At 49.8% G+C, this 19,910-nt stretch overlaps 5 protein-coding genes across 5 annotated transcripts; 2 read left to right on the top strand and 3 right to left on the bottom strand.

Moving 5' to 3' along the window:
• Nucleotides 1-1,316: 1,316 nt before the first annotated feature.
• Nucleotides 1,317-2,866, top strand: VFPPC_18483 (serine carboxypeptidase; the record flags this gene model as incomplete). Its single annotated transcript, XM_022430084.1, has 2 exons — nt 1,317-1,614; nt 1,692-2,866. The coding sequence occupies 2 exons, from the start codon at nt 1,317-1,319 to the stop codon at nt 2,864-2,866; spliced, it is 1,473 nt and encodes a 490-aa protein (XP_022284901.1).
• Nucleotides 2,867-3,545: 679 nt separating this feature from the next.
• VFPPC_18482 (ATP-dependent DNA helicase PIF1) lies at nt 3,546-3,959 on the bottom strand (the record flags this gene model as incomplete). Its single annotated transcript, XM_022430083.1, has 1 exon — nt 3,546-3,959. The coding sequence occupies one exon, from the start codon at nt 3,957-3,959 to the stop codon at nt 3,546-3,548; it is 414 nt and encodes a 137-aa protein (XP_022284900.1).
• A 427-nt stretch (nt 3,960-4,386) lies between these two features.
• Nucleotides 4,387-6,693, bottom strand: VFPPC_12518 (restless-like transposase; the record flags this gene model as incomplete). Its single annotated transcript, XM_018290362.2, has 1 exon — nt 4,387-6,693. One exon carries the CDS (start codon nt 6,691-6,693, stop codon nt 4,387-4,389), a length of 2,307 nt encoding a protein of 768 aa, XP_018136065.2.
• Nucleotides 6,694-7,998: 1,305 nt separating this feature from the next.
• On the top strand, nt 7,999-10,963 carry VFPPC_18481 (C6 transcription factor; the record flags this gene model as incomplete). Its single annotated transcript, XM_022430082.1, has 7 exons — nt 7,999-8,054; nt 8,237-8,311; nt 8,657-9,101; nt 9,288-9,711; nt 9,902-10,211; nt 10,293-10,606; nt 10,680-10,963. The coding sequence occupies 7 exons, from the start codon at nt 7,999-8,001 to the stop codon at nt 10,961-10,963; spliced, it is 1,908 nt and encodes a 635-aa protein (XP_022284899.1).
• A 5,357-nt stretch (nt 10,964-16,320) lies between these two features.
• VFPPC_18480 (polyprotein) lies at nt 16,321-19,479 on the bottom strand (the record flags this gene model as incomplete). The annotated part of the gene is made up of 1 exon (XM_018294903.2): nt 16,321-19,479. One exon carries the CDS (start codon nt 19,477-19,479, stop codon nt 16,321-16,323), a length of 3,159 nt encoding a protein of 1,052 aa, XP_018135818.2.
• Between the last annotated feature and the right edge of the window lie 431 nt (nt 19,480-19,910).

Here is a 19,910-nt window from a genome sequence, read left to right as displayed (position 1 = left end):
GTATCGTTGGCAGTCCGTGCCCTGTGACTGCGCCAATAGCTTCCGGTGAATGACTGCCGAGCATCACAGGCAGCAGGGGTCCCCCGATGATCTGATCTGGGGGTCGTACGTTCCGCACAATTTAACCACCACCGTTCGTCAGGTGGCCAAGTTGAGGACAGAGGCTTTTTCAGCAGCAAACATACTGGACTTTGCATTGACAGAACGTGCCAGAGATCACAACAATTAGCTGAGGGCATTGATATAAGCTGATTCTGCTAGGACGTATACCTTCCCAGCTTCGAAAGAAATGGATAACGGACTCGTTTGGCAAAGGCTGCATACGGCCCCGACAGACTTGATAAAGGTGCATCACACGAGCACAAACGATGTATGCTGAACGAAGCTGGAATTTGTTGGCTCAGCCAGGGTGGTCATCGATAAGTATATCGATTTGTATCGTCGATCAATATCGTATCGACCGATATCGATATCGATATCAATATCGATTACAATATATCCGAAATTGGAGCAACCCTAATAGGGTAATTTTATTTGTAAATCGAAATTTCGGACTCTAAAAATAGGACATGGCTTGTTGCGGAGGCAACAGGCTGGCAATTCCTTTGTATTGTCTTGCACAGTTTATACTGTGTAGTGAACCGATGTCGATGTAACTCCAGCAACGACATAGCACAATCGGTACCTTATTTTTGGGAATAATTTTGATCTCCCACAGTGAGTGACCGTACATTCTAACTGTGCATCCATATCGACGATATCGACGATATCGCCCGTCGATATCGATATCGTATCGTATCGTATCGATCATATCGATGACCATCCTGGGCTCAGCCAGTCAAAGGGGGGGGCCATTCCAGTGGGAGCCAGGATGCTCTTGTCGGGTGCGGTATTGGGAAGAGCCGGGCAGGTGGCAGAGCCGAGGGATATTTTTGCCGCAGCATAGCCGAGAGGAGCCTAGCGCTTCCGCAAACAAAATACGAGGCCAAGAAGCTACGAAGTAACCTTACCGTATGGATACTGGCAAAAACGGCGTCATTGTAAAACGAATAGGTTTGTGGGAAATGGCCCAGTGTATTCATTGTTCCTCTTCTGTTGTGTCGCATAAATACGGAGGTATTCCTGAGCTTTTCTAAGGAATCTTCTTCCCTCGCAAGCGATCATTTAGCCCAACATCTCGACCTTGCTCGTGCTCTTACACCCTCACCAGCTGGGGTCATATCAGCTCGCTACCTCTGCCCTTCTTTCTCTGCCCCTTCGTCGTTTGACGCCTTACAGGGCATTAGACAATCGATGATCTTGAAAAGAAAAAAAAAATGCGGATTTCCGACTTAGCTTTCCTTTTCGGCGCCAAATTGGTGGCCTCGGTCGGGGGCAGCTCTGCGTCCGGAGCCGGTCTCCTGGCTGCATACAACGGTAACGTCAGCACGATCCAAGACAGCGGAAAGCCTGCGGCTGTAGCTTCGTACCTCCAGCGCACAAATCCAAGCGGGGAGCCCCGGAATTGCCAACCGAAAGCAAAAACGGCGGACCCTTCCTCGCTGGGTGTCGACAATGTTAAGCAGTTCAGTGGCTATCTTGATGACAAGGCGCAGGACAAGCACCTATTTTATTGTGAGTTACTTCAGCGCACTAAACTGGAACAATGATCGCAGTAGCAGATTTTCATAATAACTAACCGTCCTGGACAGGGTTCTTCGAGTCTCGTAACGATCCCGCCAAGGACCCCGTGATCCTATGGATCGAGGGAGGCCCCGGGTGTTCCTCCATGCTCGGCCTCTTCCAGCAGCTGGGTCCAGCTAGGATTAATGGGAAGCTCAAGCCGGTTCCTAATCCTTTCTCCTGGAATAGCCGCGCGTCTATAATTTTCCTCGACTCACCAGTGAATGCCGGATTCTCGCGCAGCCGCCAGCGAGTGAATTCTACGGAGGCAGCTGCAAAGGATGTCTACAAGGCTATGCAAGTTTTCTTCCAGCAATTCCCGGAGTACGCCAGGCAAGACTTCCATGTGGCTGGGAGTTCGTACTCGGGTCATTATGTCCCTGCCATCGCTGCCGAGATGCTTTCCCATGAAGACCGAAACATGAACCTCAAGAGCGCTATCATTGGAGATGGAATAACCGATGCCTTAGTTCAATTTCAATCTTATCGGCCCATGGCCTGTGGCGAGGGTGGTATTGCAGCAGTCGTTAACGAGACCGTCTGCCAGGCTATGAAAGAGGTGGAGCCAAAATGTCGAGACCAGATCCAGTCATGCTACGACACTGCTGATGCAACTACTTGTTCGCATGCGCTCGACGTCTGTAATAATGCCCTCATTTCTCCTGTGGCGGATAATGGGGTCAATATATATAACTTACGCGAGCAATGCAGTGGCAACTTCACAAACTTCTGCAGCAAGAGTGTGCCACCCATTACGAGCTGGCTCAACCAGAGGGACGTAATGAAAACGTTAGGTGTCGAGGGAGTCGATCGCTGGGAAGTTTGCAGTGCATCCATTTTTTCCGATTTCCTGGGGACAGGTGACTGGGTGAAGCCCCTCCAGCAACAGGTCTCCAAGGCCCTAGAGAAGATTCCGGTACTTGTGTTTGCTGGCGACGGGGATTTCATCTGCAACTGGCTCGGCAACCGGGCCTGGACCGAGGCACTCGAGTGGCCAGGTCGCGATGCCTTCAGCATGGCCCAGACTCAACGCATTCGTGTTACCTCAGGCACGAACAGCGGCGACTACGGCGAGATCAAGGCAGCGGACAACTTCGCCTTTGCTCGCATCTTTGACGCTGGCCATTTTGCGATCCTGGACCAGCCCGAAGCCACACTCGATCTTGTCAACCGATGGATGGCCGGTGAGTGGACGCAGCGCTGACCAGGAATACACCGTTTAAGGCAATTGATACGGGCCGCGTCGCAATAATGCTTTTTGGTAACGTCTCAAACGTCGATAGTTGATCTGAGGCGGGCGCAGACAGAGAAATGTACCACGATAGCGAAAATGAGTTGGAACTTTAGATTGACCTCAGTACAGTGATTTAAAATATGACAGATGGTTAGATTTGGGAACGGGTACAGCTGTCACGTTATGAGACTCATTGTTAACTAAGCTCTTTTACAAAATTGTTATTCTTGTTGTTCGAGCTGCAGACTCTGTTTGCAGCTCTCCTTTTAATATCAAAACACTTCCTTTCGTCCGAAGCAAATAATTGCTTTTCCCGGCTATTCTCAGTTCTCATAGCCGACGCCATGACAACCAGCATTTACACCAAGTTTGCTTGTTCTATCAACAGAGTCAGTTTTATCCGACAACAGCAGTGGCTCATCCCTAGCCCCACGGCGTGTCATTTGCCCATTGACCAAGACCAAGCCGCCCGAGTCGTGTTCAAAGATCAGGCTTGGAATTCCCAAAAATACTACGTCACCCCTTGCAAAGAGCGGCGGTGCAAGGGGTAGAATCATCCGAAGGCTGAGAGCCCGTGGGCCAACCAATTATTACAGCAAATTACATCAGTTAGCTATCTAGTTGATCACCGGAGCAATTTTGTACTTTTTTATGCAGAACCGTGGTCTACCTTGTAGGGATTCCGTGTAAGAACCTGCCGTTTCCTTAGCTCTTGGTCCCGCAGCTTCATCTTCATACCATCTGGAGGAGACTCATGAAACAGGTGATTACGATCAAATGGCCCATCCAGCATTAGGCCCTGGAGCGTTTTCACTCGAGAGACAGCTACATAGCTCAAACCGGTCTGAAAGTCCCGGCAGGAGAGATCTGTAACGATCACATCTTCAGTGATGCTTTGCGACTTGTGAACAGTAATAGCGTAGCATACGATCAGGGGAAACTGCGTGCGAGTGCAGGGAGTGGTTCCGATGAGGAAGTCCCTCTCTACTGGGAGAATCGGGACAATCTTCCTGCCATCAACGGTGGTCAGGAACACTGGACCGCTGTACTTGTCAAACTCCATTATGATAACACAGGGAGGGTGGTGCCCAGCCCATGTCGTAAACGGTGCCGCGAGCGCCGTTCTTAGCTGTGACATGGATGACAGGCCGGCTTAGTCGGTCGAGGTGGTAGTGGTTCTCTGCCCGCCTGAAGTCACTTGACGAGGCCCATCCGCTGGCCAAGAGGACGCTCTCACCAGCGACGCCTGCCATCATCAAGGCCGTTAAACGCAAATACCAAGTGCCACCCACTGTCTTCCCCACCCGTCTCCGGAGGACTGACAAGCAGTGATCGGAATGGTCTGGTCTGGTCTGGTCTGGGGGGTTGGACCAGACCAGACCAAGCCACTTTGGTCGGACCGGTTGGTCGGACCGGTCCGACCAACGAGACCAACAAGCTGGATGAGACTGAAGACACAAACGGAAATGGGTGTCGGTAGCTAGGTATATTTACATCTGCGATACGCTGAATCTATCGTCGTCATTCCTACCGTCCTCGCTCTCACTATCGTTCTCAACCTCTGGCTTTCCAAACCAGGCCCTTAGACACTCACACGCCTCAATAATATCAGCCTTCAGCCTGCCACGGCGATCAAGAACAGTAAGCTTGGCACTACTAAAAAGACGTTCGCACTCATCCGACATAGGTGAGATGGCAGACATGTCCAGAGCGAAGCGAGCAAGGTCTCTCTGCGAGTCATAGCGGGACAACCAGTAAGCAATGGCTTCATCACATCCTGCCTCATCGTCATGAAGTCGGTCTGTAGAAATGTATTGCTCATACAGATCAGCTGCAGAGACCGGGGCGTCTATTCGAATACGCTTATGTTCCCTTTGACGATCAAAGGCCGGGTCCGGATCTCTCTCCTTCCGAGCTGATGATGGCAGCATCTCAACAGTGTGCCTTCCCTTATACTCCGTCTCCCAGAGTTTTTTCACGGCTAGCTGAGCGTTATCAAACCACTCCTGCTTCTCCTTGTCGCCTGGAAGAACCCATTCTTGTCTAAACCAAGCCCACTTTCGATAAGGGTCAAGAATTTGAGCTGCGTAGTAGGCGGGCGGCAGGTCAGTGTCGTCGGGATATCGACACCGCCAATTCAGTTGGTGGTTGTTGTAGTACTCCGCGCATTTCGACCAGGCGGCGTCCGCGCAGCTTTGAAGATACGTCCATGTGAAATTGTTGTCATCCTCGGTGTGGATGTCATAGTAATGATCCTTCGTCTCGTTTATCTCTCGAAGAAGGCAGTCTATGGTCGAAAACCATTCGGCAAGAGACTTTTTCCTACCTTCGGAGAGTAAAGCTGCAGCATAGAAGTCCCTTAGAGCGAGTTCAATCTTCTCGAGTTCGAACCAGTGCTGCCCATCTAGCTTGAAGTTCGCAATCCCTTGAGAGCCTTTCGCAGGTACGTGGCGGGCGGAGAAGAGCTCTAAACGTTCCCGCACATTCAATGCCCGTGTGATTGAATGAAACCACGAATTCCAACGTGTCGAGTTATTCTGGATCAGCTCAAGCCCATCAAATGCAGAGAGATCCCCGCCGATCACTATTGTAGCAAACTCCTCGCGACGCTGAGGGGTAAGCCGGATGTATCTCACCAAGTTGTGGAGCCGACCCAAACATCCAAATTTCTTCCAGAGCTCCTCTACTTTTGCATAGTCTCCGCGCAAATGATGTTTTTCGAGCTTTGCAAGAAATTTCTCACAGTTCCGACCCATGAGGAACGCCTGGCAACAGAGATTGATTATATGGCCCAGACAGCGCAGCCGGCGATGGCGACGCTGTTTTGAGTCCATCCATGGGCATAGCTCCTTGAGTATAAATTCCACTGCAATGTCATTCGACGAGGCATTGTCTAGCATGAAGTATCCAATTGAGTCCCCGTCGATGTTGTATTCTTTCAGTAATTCAAGAACAATTGATCCAATATTCTCGCCAGTGTGCTCACCGTAGACACGACGCATACCTAAAACTGTGGACCTTCGCTTGCCGGCGGCATCAATCCACATGGCGACGATGCCTAGGATAGCGTAAGGGTTTGGCGACGTCCAGAGATCAAAGGACACTGACACTCTGCTTCGGGAACCTTGTAGATCTTCTCTAAGCTGCTGCTTCTTTGACCTGAAGGCAGTCATCACCCAGTTTCGAATGGTTCTTGCTGCCTTCGGAAGGTGGTTCATTAACGCCGGATTCAGAAAGAAGAGGAGTTCGCGGAAATACTGATTATCCAGTTGAAAGAAAGCAATGTGGCAGTATACAATCCAGCGGATCAAAAGTTCTTTGAACTTCTCAACCGAGTCCTTCCAGAAGAAGGTGCTGGAAGCTGCAGCATCTTTCTGTAAATCGAGTACTGACTTCTGGGTGCAAAATTTCCTCCTGATACCAGTCTGGGAGTCAATCCGATGCTTCTTCTCAAGATGATTTCTGACTCTAGAGGTACCATTGATAACAAACAATTCTTGCTTGTACTTTCCAACCGCACACTCGTGGCAGTAATACACCTCTTTCGTATCACTGCCTCGGACGTATTGGAGGCCGTACTTCCAAATGTGAGACGAACCCGGGTGATATCCTTTATTTGCGAGTATTACGCGGTTAACATACCTGACGCGGTCCTGGACAAACTCGTCTGGCGGCTCAGGATATGGGGCCTGCGCTGAAAACGTGGTGGGATTAAATGGCGGCGTTTGGGCGGGTGAAGTGGGAGAGGGTGATAGGGTAGGAGCAGGAGACGGCGAAAGAGATGTTGAAGTTGACATTGCGGTCAATGGAAGCACGAGAATCTACGGCTGCAGGTTCTATACACAACATCTTAGCAAGCTGTTGCACGCTGTGTCAGGCAACTGTTTCCAGTTATATTGCCTAATACAGCATGATTGCTTCTTTTTGAGGAGGAGGACTTTGAGATAAAAAGCAAAGAGAGACAAACTTGTAACCATTCTGGGCCAAAATTCAGCCAGCGGCCGCCATGAGCCTCTCAGCTTAACCTATTTAAGTTATAGTACTTGATGGTCCGACCGGTCCGACCATGGTCTCGAGAAATTGCCAGACCAGACCGAGTCTTGGCGGTCCAGACCAGACCAAGACCAAGACAGACCAGACCATTCCGATCACTGCTTAGCAGCCTCCATGAAGTGAACAATTTGCTTCATTTAATGCAGATGCAGGTTCTTAGACTAAGTTGATAGAAGCTACCAGCATGATCCAACAGGTGAATTAATCCGTACTGTGCTCTCTCCTCGACGCGTCTGTCGCGATCGCCAGAATGCAACGTACTGTGTCAATAGCCTTTGGCTGCTTAGTGCTATTGGACGCTCACACTGTATGTAAAGGACCCGTGCAATCCTTAAATCCACGGGTCCCCGTGAACCTATTGGCTCCCTACAGGGCAGGTGGAATAATGTAATCGCCTTTGAAGGCTAGATAGCACGCCTCATGCCTACAATAGGGCGCCAGCAGGCGATACTAAATTCAATTCAATTCAATTCAATTCAGAGCGTTAATATCGGTAACAGCAGCTGCCTAAACTGGCAAAAGGTTTCTTTTGTGTATAAAGAGCCGCACGGGAACCGTGCAGCTCTTACTATAATGGAGTTCTTGCTCCTCAGATACTTCTCTACTCAATACAATTGCCACTTTCGGCGCAGTCATACTCGATATCATGTGACCTCAACTTTGTCTGACATGGTGCGAGTCCCACGAGTGCTAATAAAGTGGGGCGTGGCACGAGTAAGTACCAGCAGTAAGAGGCTCCGGCGCGTGGCTTTTTTTTTTCTTAGTTTCGCCCATTTCTCTCTAAGTCCCCGGTTCAGTCTCCAGTCTTCTTCGACTTTGAGTGACAAAGTTAATATTCAACACTTCAATTTTCATTCCTCACAGCAGCCATAGTATTCATACTTGCCCTATGATACTCTGCGTTATTGCCATAATTCTCCGTGTTTTCGGGGTCTTCGATACTTTACCCTGACGGAGAGACCTTTCAACTCCAAATGCAGACGCCTTCTGTGTGTCTTTGATCGCACCACCACTTCCATATCGCCGACTCACGTTTTGTTTTCCTCATCATGTCAACGGCAAAGGCCACCAAGAAGAGTGCCTTTTCCTGTGAGCCTTGTCGTCGGCGCAAGGTACGTTTAATACTAGAGTCTACGTGTGAATGACTGTGAACCATACATGGTCCATGCATCGACTCCAGTCCGAACAGACCATGCACCCCGACAAACTACTGTCATACCAGCCTGTCCAACTCCTGCTTTTAGTATTACAGACAAGCTTACTCACACTATGACTTTGTGTTGATAGGTTAAATGCGGAGGTGAACAGCCCATTTGTCAGCGATGTGCTGCCCGAAATGATGAGTGCATATTGTCGCGTTATGCGGTTCCAATTCAATTTTTACTACACTGAAGATGCAGTTCTTGATTCAATAGCCTGTCAATTGCTTGTATATCTGAACTTGTTGTCCTCCTCTTGCCAGAGGGATTCACGTCATTTATCTTAGCAAAGAAGCATTATTTCCAGCCTTCTAATTATTTCCAAGTGGCTGGCCAGCCTCTTCACCTTCTGATATCCATGATTTTATGACATCCAGCAATTACTCTAAGTCTGCTTGTTCAATCAACAGAGGCAGCCTTATCCGACACATATACAAGTTGTTTGTCGCCCCGGCTGTTGGCATCATCTACAATACGAAAGCCAGTCATGCTCTAACCCAAATGGCAGATATCCAACATTATCTTACACCCAGCGGTTGGAAGAACGAATCAGGGAGCTGGAAGACCAAGTTGCGAATCTTTCGAAGTCGCCTGCCTCCGTTGCTGGCTCGTCACACTCTAGCCCTCCGGTATCAGGCGCGCCAGATGCTCCATCACAAACCGCACGCCATGCATCCGACGAGCAGGCAATGAGTCGAAGCTTCAGAAGCTTAAAGATAGACGACAAGGGAAGCATCACGTATCATGGCGCCACTAGTTTCTTCAATCTTCCGAGTGACCGAACGGGTCCGAGTTCAGGGGAGGTGCCATTCCTGGATCCGTCAACATCAGACACCGACAGGCAACAACGTGAACGTCTAATTCATAATGCATGGCACCAACGCGCCATGGAGAACTTGTCCGAAATACCTGTATGCAATCCCGCTTCTATGACAGCAGCCTCGTATTCGGCTGCATTGTAAGGTGGCATATCGCGAAAGTTTGCTAACCTCTATTACCCCAGGAGCCATTTCAGCACCTCCTCAACGTTCATTGGTGCTGGATTCAACCATTATTCAATTTCATCTATCGACCTGTATTTACACGTAAGTCGTTCTGCCATTATGAATCCCCGTTTAGTTTCTATACCGTATGCCAAGAACCACTCCGTACCGTACGTATGGCTGACCGAATTAGGCGACATGCAATCAATGGGACCTTATTACTCCCACACTCTTCTTAATGCCGTAATCTCACATTCGATTCGATGGGGACGAATTGATCCTTCGATCAAGCGGTTACTCGACGAGTCCTACCAAGGCGGTACCCTATTCGGTAAACATGCGCGAAGCATGCTTTTCGAGGAGTTGAGCAATGGCGTCTGCACGATACCTACGATACAAACTCTCCTCCTTCTCAGCGCACAAGAATGTAGTCTGGGTAATTCTACACAAGCCTGGACGTATAGCGGTATTGCCTTCCGGCTGCTAGACCATCTTGGCATATGCGTGGATAGCCAGCGATTCCCGGGCTCTGTGCAGTTGAGTGACGAGGAGCTTGAGATCCGCCGACGTATCTACTGGGGCTGTTATTTCTGGGACAAATTAATATGTCTCTATCTAGGGACCGGGGGGGGGGGGGGGGGGGGGGGGGGGGGGGGGCGCTTGGTCTCCATCATTGCAACATACCAGCATTTCGCCGTCACATATCATGTGTAAGAGCCTCGCGAACATGGCCGGCCACTGAAGCTGGATTGCTGACTAGTCCATCACAGTTGACGACTCGGCCGAGAATGACCTTTGGGTTCCATTTGGTATCTCCCAAACTGACACCGCCTGGAATTATCCCCTCACAACAGCTCACTCAGCATCTTGCTTCATGAGCATGTGTCGGCTGGCCGTAATTTTCAACGAAATTCTGCTCCACATGTATGATCCGCTGTCGCAAAATACTGATACTGAGATTCAAGAGTGCCTCAATTTCCAGGAACCATTGTTACAGCAGTGGTGGGATCAGTTACCAACGCACTTGAAAATTGATCCCGTATCGTTGCCAACCTTGGCTCCGCCATCTCATATTGTGACGCTCAAGTACGTATGCTCGTCATTTCATTGCAAGATTTCTTCTTTTGAGGCTGAAATTGCGCGGCTAACGTACAAACACAGTTGTCTTTATCATGCGTTTAAAATTTTGTTATACCGCCCGATGCTCACCGGTCGAGGGCAACGCGAATGCGAAGGGCCATCTCCCGTCCAGGGCTACCTGGCGGAAAGTGTGACATCAGCGACATCCGTCATTGCGATCTTTGATCTCTTCTGCAGGACCTTCACTATGAATTACTGCGTTTTGTCTCTCGCATACTGCGTCTACATTGCATCATCAATCTTTCTTCTTCAAGTTCAGGCAGCTCCAGACGATCAGCAAGCTATGCGTAAGCTCACTTATTGCATACAGTGCCTGCAACAAGTAAGACAGATCAGCCCGGGTAAGCTGGCGTACTCTCTCTTTGGTTTTGTCAACAATAGTTTGCTAACATTGTTCCGGGACACAAGTCATCGCCTCTGCACTAAATAACATCAACAAGGAGCTTACCGCTGTCGGAATTGCAGTCGGGTCCTCTGTTCAGCAAAGCCCAGGGGCGCATCAGTCTCCGTCAACGGCGGCAAGCCTTGCTACCTGGCGGCTACGGTGGGATATTAGTACCGCAACTGCAAGAGGGCCAGCCCCGCAATCCACGCACGCACACACACACACCAACACACACACATCGCGCACCCGACCTTTGCGATGCCGCCACGCCGCCAAATTAAGGATTTTCGAGAAGCCATCAAGATAAGAAGAAATAATAGCCATTCGAATAATTAGATCTATGCGTTTTTAAACGAATCTCTGGTGGCTAATGGCGACAGCACTATCTCGTTTCGTACCTTCAAGAGACAAATACCCGATTGGGGTCTGACTGCTTTTGTCGGATAAAACTGTTGCGTTATGAAGTTCCGATTTTAGTTTACTACTTAGACACTGAGCTCGATTGCCTCTGCACCTTTTTGTCTGTTCTTCCCCCATTTTACCAAACTGTTGCAGTGGTCCTTTTAAATACAAAATATCTTCCTTTCGTCCGAACGTTTTACCCCTCATAATTGCTTTTTCCTACAAACTTTATTCCATTAATGTAGTTGTCATGACGATGTCATGACACTGAATCTGCTTGTTCAGTCGACAGACACAGCCTACTACTACTGTACAAAGGGTCCGTCGTACTCAGTTAGTGTCTACCGTAACGGGGCCCGTTCCCGCTTTTGCGCCAATCACCGCCCCAGAGTCATCCCTGTTGAAGTCACTTTCGTAACGGGCCCCGTTCCCACGCAATATTCCCTGCGCCTACTGTATGCACGAGAGCGAGCTGTTGGTTATAGCGATACTGTTGTGGCTGAGGATTTAAGGAGTTGGGCTGATAGCCCAACCCCGCTCCCAGAGGAAGAACAGAACAACACAAGAAGTAATCAATAAGATCATCAATTTTGGTTTCATAATCATTACATTGACCCCATCGTGAATCAAGATAACCCCGGTGTATCTGACAATTTTAGCGCCAATTACGTTTCACCCTGGCGTATACCTAACAGGGATGACGTCCAGAAAGCGGCTTGGTCAGGGGTGGTGTGGAAAAGCAGAGACAAATGGCTGGAACGTTCGCGTGTCGAAATAAACCTTGCCAAACATGGTGGCCGTGTATCATTCTCTGTAAGAGGAAGAGTGGCGCCATGCTCCACGCACCACAGCCTAACGAGTCTGTGAGGCTGATGACGGGCTGCACGTGGCTAAACGCCAGCTGCTGCCGCGTTTGTTTCTTTTGGTCAACATACGAACAAGGGGTGCGCCTCCGGGCTCAGTCGGCAGCTATCAAGTAGTTCCGTCGCCTTGGTCTCCGTTTCGACCGTCGGACATATGGCCGACCTGAAACCACTAACTGCCCAGGCAGTAGGGCTACGTAGCAATTTGAATCAAGCGGCATGCTCGGTCCGCTTTCTGAAGCTCACTGTTGGAGTCACTTCAGATAATTCAGCTTCCGCCTGCAATGCTGCAGAAACAGGTACAGGTATACAATATCGATGTCGCAGTCACTCGAGCGAGAGCCTGCCGTTGCCCAATTCCCATTGGACCTCCTTCAGGTCGTCCGTCGGTTACGACTTATGGCGTCAACTGGCCTAGTTGCACCCTGTTCTCGACCCAGCCACGATACCAATATAGCGGAACCTCCATGAGGCCACGGCCGTTGGTTTGGACATTAAACCAACACAGTCGCAAAAAGGATTGACATCGGAACTAAGTAGACTTTCTACTGTGGGGAATTCATACGCGTAACTTCTACTTGCCGCCTAGATACGACCTGTTCGGGCAAGGCGTGGCCTGTTTCATCGACGGCATGGCATTGAACTGCCATCACTGTCTCGGCGGTCCTGAATGGGAGCGGTCCCAGGGTCGATCACCCCGCAGGGAACGATCCATAAGCCACGTGGCTACCATTCCCAGAGAGGCCGAAGAACGGAGGGCAGTGCGCCGCCACCTAAGGAACGTTTCTAGCGTTGGAGTCTAAAATTGACCACCCACCCGACGCGTGCCGGTTGTACCTCGCTGCGACTCATGCCAACACGCTGCACTTGGGGTTGGGAATGCGGACATATGGAGAGGGTCCCAGCATGTCTCACAATCAATGGAAAGAAATCAACAGTTCTAGTTGTCCGAGTGTCTGCACGGGTTACCCTTGGCTTGAGCATAGACAACCTGCCGAAGACGGTCATAAGGGAAAGACAGCAGGTGAAAATCGAGCCGGGACTGAGGGCCAGCGATTGGGGCACGCCGTTGCTCATTGAGTCGCCAGCTTGCAGGTGACAACTTCGTCGTCGTATTGGCAGTGTTCGGGGGTGGTGTGAAACAGCCACAACAGATGCTTGACGGCGATCGAAGCCCTCTAGAAGGATCGCGTGCCGAAATAACCGTTGCCAAACCTAGTGGGTCGCATATCATTCTCCGTAAGAGGAAGAGTGGCGCCATGCTTCAGACAAGATGGGATGACGAATCTTTGTGCCTGGTGACAACGAGTTTGTTTCTTTGGTCAACATACGAGTTGTGGCAAGTAGGTGCGCCTCTGCGTTGAGTCGGTAGCTATCAACCAGTTCCGTCGGTTTTGTCACCGCATCGACCGTCGGACAAATCGCCCGCGTGCAAACGTTAACTGCGGAGGCAGTCAGGCTAGCTAGCAATTCCAATTAACCAGCATCCTCGGTCCGTTCCCTGCTCTGTGTTGGAGTAGTTTCAGACAATTCAACCTCGTTCAATTGGATTGGCAGCCGCGCGCTAGCTCTGCCCATGATCGAAGGAGTGAAAAGAGGTTTTGGTATTTCGTGGGTCAGAAGCCAGAAGTCTTTTCAATCTTTCATTCGTCAACACACGTCTCTCAAGGCAAGGCACAAGGCATAGCCATTTCCGCCTTCATTGCTCAGGGCAAGGGAATTCAATTTCGAACGTGAGCCTCTGTAGTAATCAGCACGCCACTGGAGCCAGGCCTTATATCCATGTACTTCAGCTCCACTGGAGTCTCGCCATGTGTGCAGAGACTTCGTTCCGACCCATCGGCGTGGAAGGGCGAAAATGAGTCAGCGTGAGTGCCGCTGCCACTGCGACTGGAATCTGTCACATGCGAGAATGGATGGCTGCAGACTACCCTTCTTTCCCATGCACAGAAATCGCCTGTGTCATGACTGTCTGGCCAGGTATGCCCAGCCACTGCCTGTTTGTGAAATGGAAATAGCATTCCCATAACACTAGCCGTGATCTTTGTCAAGGCTGGTAAGACCAAAGGTAGACAGGCTAGGGGCCAACAACATTAGTTATCGAAGATCCATCGCTGAATAGGGAACCGACATACCGCACATGATGCCAACGTTTGCTTCAGCAACAGACAATACCACAAGCGGGACAGAACTCCAGGTCTTGTCAACTGGTGGAGAACTTTCTCGCAAAATGACATGGAGTCGCACGGCTGATACCACTAGAATACTGTCCCTCATTAGCCTTGCCAACTGAGCAGCGACAGCGCCTAACAAAAGCGCAGCTGTGGACGTCGGATCTCGTTTACTCACAATGAGCCAAGTAAAAACAAGCCACCGACCCCCAATTTTGTTGGCAAAGGCAAGTGGAGGGGAACGATGTACGGTACTGGGAGTAAAAGTATTACCACGTCCGTGATCATAGTGGGAATCGCATTCGCATAAAGAAATTGATACTCCGGAATGAGACAATGGTAACGGTCGGCAGATAAAGGATTGTCCGGGTCGTACTGAGCCCAGCGAGCGTAGACCGGCTGACACTGCAAAAGACGAATGAGAAGCTGTAGGCCAGTTATGCGTCAGTATGTGTGCTTTCAAACTGCTTCCCAAGACCACGTACGTCTGAAATTCCCCATAAGAACACGACGATTGCAATAATCCAAATAGGGATTTTTATGGATCGTCGAAAGTGAAAGAGACGCCAGTATAGCGCAAGAATAGACCATTTGAAACAAACGACCGTAAAAACGTAGCCAAGCTTAGAGATGAAATACGCTAGAGTCGACGCGTACAACGCATCTCGAGGCGCAACCCAAATGTGTTTGCCGAAACCATGGCTGACACCTGGCAATGTGTGAATATAATTTCGAGGACAAGAGACAACGCATTAGGCACGTAGAACACTGACCGTATCCAGCTATGGCGAAGACTTGGGTACAGGAGAAGGGCTACGATTGTCTCGTAAGCATTGAGATACTTGCGGGAGCTTGATCTCGAAACCGTGGAGGCGGGCGACAAGAAGGGTAGCATACCACGGAAGCGAATATGATCCAGTCATCCAGCCAGAGCTTGGTGCCCTTTATCTTCCGGCTTGCAATCCGAAGGACGATACAAAGCATGGCTAGAAGCCATGTTACGACTGAAACAACAATAACTGCGGCTTGCCTATTCTCGTCCAGGTCCGTTCCAAGAGGAGGCGCGGGTAGGTGCGCGGGGTCAAACGGTGTTCCGATGGATGCATTTCTGGACGAACCACTGGGCATATTCCTTTGCTGATGATGAGCACGATCGCGATAGACGTACAAGGCAGCTTTCGCGTATTCAAGATATGTACCAACATTTGACTGGGACTCCTGGGTCAGACCACCTTTATAGCTGCCATCATTGGAATGGTTCCCAACCGGCACCGGATCAAGTAGACAACGCGGCGAAGTTACAGCGCCACTTTTATTCTCCGACTTGGCAGTTGCCATGCCATATTTCGCCATGGTCCAGAGCTGCCAGTACAAGAGGGAGGTTTTAGTGGAGAAATTGGCTCGTGGCTCCCCTAAACCGCTACCGGGTGGCGCAGCAGCGCCGCCGGGTTTCCGGAGCTCGTGGGCCATTCGCTAACTCGAGGCAGCCACAGCGAAGTAGAAGGCGGGGTTTTTCCCGGCTTCCTCTCATGCCACCCAGCCGTGGTTGTTTTCGCCCCTCTACCTTCGTCCGGCTAGGGTATCCCAAGTCCGCTTCCAGTGTGGTAAATAATAAGGCAATTGCTATGCGGGTCCAACCACTTTGCTACGGGGACTTCCTTACGAGGGCGCTGTGGCTCAGCCGCTGTCAAGCCACAAATAGGTACCTTATTTGTATGGTGCAAAGGATAGATAGCTGTCAGAATCACGGTGTGGATACTTTCACAAAGGCGTCACTGTAAAATTGAATGGGTGTGTAGGCATTCGCCCAGTGTATTCATTGTTGTCTGTTCTGTTCCATTCTGCTTGATCTTCCATTCTCCTTTTTATGCGCGTAAGCGTGTCGCAAGCGACACACCCCCATTATGCACTTAACCGGTATGGAGCAGGATTATGCACGACTTTAGTGCAACAATAGCCGTTCTTGTCAGAATCACGGTGTGGATACTTTCACAAAGGCGTCACTGTAAAATTGAATGGGTGTGTAGGCATTCGCCCAGTGTATTCATTGTTGTTCGTTCTGTGCCATTCTGCTTGATCTTCCATTCTCCTTTTTATGCGCGTAAGCGTGTCGCAAGCGACACACCCCCATTATGCACTTAACCGGTATGGAGCAGGATTATGCACGACTTTAGTGCAACACTCCCCCCCAGCTTTGACCGACAGGTCGAAGCTGAGCGCCAAAATTCTCACATCTCTAGCTGGTTAAGCTTCTGTTGCAAAGTCTCGTCCATCTCATTCAGCTGTCGTTGCTGCAGTCGCGTCGCAATGTCCACTAGTCCCAGTCTCGCCACAGACTCTCTGAAGCGTTGAGTGGTGAGAGCTTTGGTTAAGCCATCTGCCATCATCTCGCTACTTGGCATGTACTCGACTGAAATGGTCTTGTTCTGCACCTCTTGCCGGAGCCAATGGTTGTGGACATCAACGTGTCGAAGTTTGGTTTGGAGTAAACCAATCTCTTTGTTGACCACTTTGATTGTCTGCTGGTTGTCGCATTGAATATGTATTGTCTGGTCGTCAAGGCGAATACTCAATTCCTTGAGCAGACGACTGACAAACATTGATTCTTTTGCGGCTTGGGAAACTGCAAGAAGCTCTGCCTCTGTCGTTGAGGTAGTTACGGTGTCCTGTTTGTTGGCTCTCCAGGCTATTGTTCCTCCAAAGAGTTTCATTACATATGCTTGGGAGCTCTTTCGGTCAATTGAGTTATCTGCGAATGATGCGTCGCTTGCCACAAGGAACTCGTCACCTCCGCCGAGTTGCAACGCAAGTGTTCGCGTCTGTGTTAAGTACTGAAGAACCTTATCTGCTGCGTCGTGGTGTTCATTTGAAGGGTTCATGTTGAATCGAGCCAGTCTTGACACTGCGAACGCAATATCTGGTCGGGTTATTACTGCTGCGTAAAGCAGTGATCCGATCTTCCTCTGATATTTCCGTATTGAGGCGGCGGACGCTCTTCCTTCGTATGGTAAGAGCTCTGGTCCCGACATGGGCACATTCAGTCTTCGATCTACGCTCCCTGCTAAGTTAGCGATCTTATCAATATAAGCAGATTGGGATAACCAAATAAGTTTCTGATCTCGGTCTCGGGTAATTTCTATTCCCAGGAACCATTGTAGTTGGTTTCCGCCGGTCAGTTCGTATTTCTGTTTCAGACGGTCAGCCAGATTTTGGGCTTCAGTTTCTTTGCCCTTTTTATATGCTAGGACGATGTCGTCCACATAAAAGAATATTATGATGCCATTCTTCATCATACAGCAAGGTTCATGTGGGACCTTCTCAAACCCAAGCTCTTCAAGGGTGTTTGTCAGCTCTTTCTGCCAAAGCAGGGGCGAACATCTTAATCCGTATAGTGCTCTTTGGAGCTTCAATATCCTTCCTGGCTTACGGTACCCTGGAGGCATTCTCATAAATATGTCTCTGTTTATTTTGGCATTGACAAACGCATTGACAGCATCATATTGCACTAATTCGAGATCGAACCGTGCAGCAATAGCCATGAGGATTCTGAATGAGCGTCCAGCTAGTGTAGAGGCGTATGTGTCCTCGTGTATGGATTTCGCCTGCTGATCTCCTCGAACAACTAGCCGCGCTTTGCACTTCTGGAAATAACCATGCTTGTCAAACTTGTATGTGTAGACCCACATGCAGTCCAAGACTTGCTCGCCTCTTGCTGACGAGTCGTCTTTGGGTATTTCTTTGTACGTCTTCATGTTAACATGACTTTGAAGGTGAATAGCTTCTGCTTGGAGAAACTCTGACTCCATTGGATGCATCAGCACTTCATGGTGCGACCTTGGAAGAGCTGGCATTTGCCGTCTGTGGAGCGACACGGCTTTTGCCAGTAGCTTCCGGAACTTGTCCTTGTCAACTGGCTGGCCATTAACTGTGCCGCTTGGTCCTGATCGCCTTTCCGGTCTTTTGAGGGACCGAAGAAGTTTGGCTTTATCTATTTGCTTATTGTCAATTACTCCAATTGGCATTGCATGTCGCCCAGCAGCGAATGCTGCCTTCCAGACATCAATGTCGGAGCGCTGGATTGTTTCATCTTCAGCTTGAAGAACTTCATTTGTATCCCCAAAGCAATATGTCATGAGGGCCGCAGGAAAAGATTCTGACCGTGCTGGTGTTGGATAATGTTGGACTTGCGTGTCGGCATCTTTGGCCGACGCGGGGGCTTCCCTCGCAAATGCATCAGGTAGCGGACTGCGGGACGTCTCCCTACAGCCGGCATCCTGCCGTTGTTGAGCCCCAAAATTGGGTAAGATGTGATCCTGCCCCTTTTTCCTGGAAGATTCCTGTGATCCTGACTCTGCCGGTGGCATGCCGGTCCGTGTTCGGATACCTTCACTGGGACAGTCATCAAACGCGGGAAGTGCTTCTGACACTTCAGGGAGACTCACGGCTGCAGTTTGGGCACTTCTTCCAGAACCGTCAACCACTGATCGTGCACTTGGCACCTCAGTTCGTTCATCCCCGCTCCGCTCATCCACTCGCTGGATTGCACCAATGTTCCATCCATTTCCCGCACCATACACAATATCATCCTCACCTTCGACGTCCTCTTGCATATCATCCTGGTTCGACGGCTCCTCAATGTCTCGAAGAATGGCAACCAATTCTTCTCGACTCATATGACGGAGGTCGTCCCTCATTTGATTAAGGTCTCCGTTGAAACATTCGTCTTCATTGAATGTCACGTCTCTTGTGGAGATAACGGTACCTAGTTTTGGGTTCCAAATCCGATAAATATTTGTGGATTGGTATCCGACGAGGTAACCAATCCATGCCCTTGGATTCATTCTTTCCAGGCGGTTGGATTTTCGTAAGGCTTCTCTTGTCATAGCGAATGCCTTGCATCCGTACACTCGGAGATGCCTCTGATCTGGCTTTCTACCATCAATTGCAACACCATCGCGTTCAGCCACGAAGGTGTAGAAGCGATCATACGGTGATTGCCATTTATAGATGTACTTTGGTGTTCGGTTGTATAGGTATACAGCAGCTTTGAAAACCTCTACCCATAAGTAGACTGGTAGCCTGGCCCCGCTTCTCATTGCGCGTGCCTTGTTCTTGATTACGCCCCCCGAGCGTTCAGCACCGCCATTCTGAGCTTGTGTGTCTGGGGCTGAGGGCTCGATCACAATGAAGAGAGATTCCAAGAACTGGCGCACTTGTAGCCTCCTTTTGTATATTTCGTTGTCGCACTCGATGACACTCGGTTTAATTCGGAATCGTCTTTCAAGAATGCCGAATAAAGTATTGAATACTTCAATCATGGTTTCCGCTCCACGATCAGCGAGGTAGAAGTCCCATATGTATCCAGACCACCTATCAGTGATCAACATCACATGCTGTTTTCCTTGAGAGTTGTGCTGAAAATCATGGAAGTCTACTGCAAGTCGTATTCCTGGTGCATTTTCTGTGTTCCGTGGCTTGCGGCTGACTTGCCGTTTAGCCTTAGATACAGCACAGTCATCGCATTCGGTGGTGGTTATGCCTTTGATCCTTGCTCCCGTTGAGCAATTGACCAAGTGCTCCAGGGCTTGTGGACCTGGGTGACCAAGTCGAAGATGCCATTTCTTTGCATCTGCGCCGGCAGGTCGCCGCCCAGTCCATGAATTGAATGTGTTCCGTCTTACGAAGAACGACTGTTTTGACTCGTCTCCCGGAATATATTCTAGGACATATTGATCATGACGGTCGAATATGTTGCATATAATCCTTCCGTGGTGAGTGCGGAGGCAGTTCTGGTTAGGACGGTTGTCCCAACAGTAGC

Source organism: Pochonia chlamydosporia (genome assembly GCF_001653235.2).
Source record: "Pochonia chlamydosporia 170 chromosome Unknown PCv3seq00020, whole genome shotgun sequence".
Classification (NCBI taxonomy): domain Eukaryota; kingdom Fungi; phylum Ascomycota; class Sordariomycetes; order Hypocreales; family Clavicipitaceae; genus Pochonia; species Pochonia chlamydosporia.
Note: the sequence above shows the minus strand (reverse complement) of the source record. Positions and strands in the feature narration are given on the sequence as shown.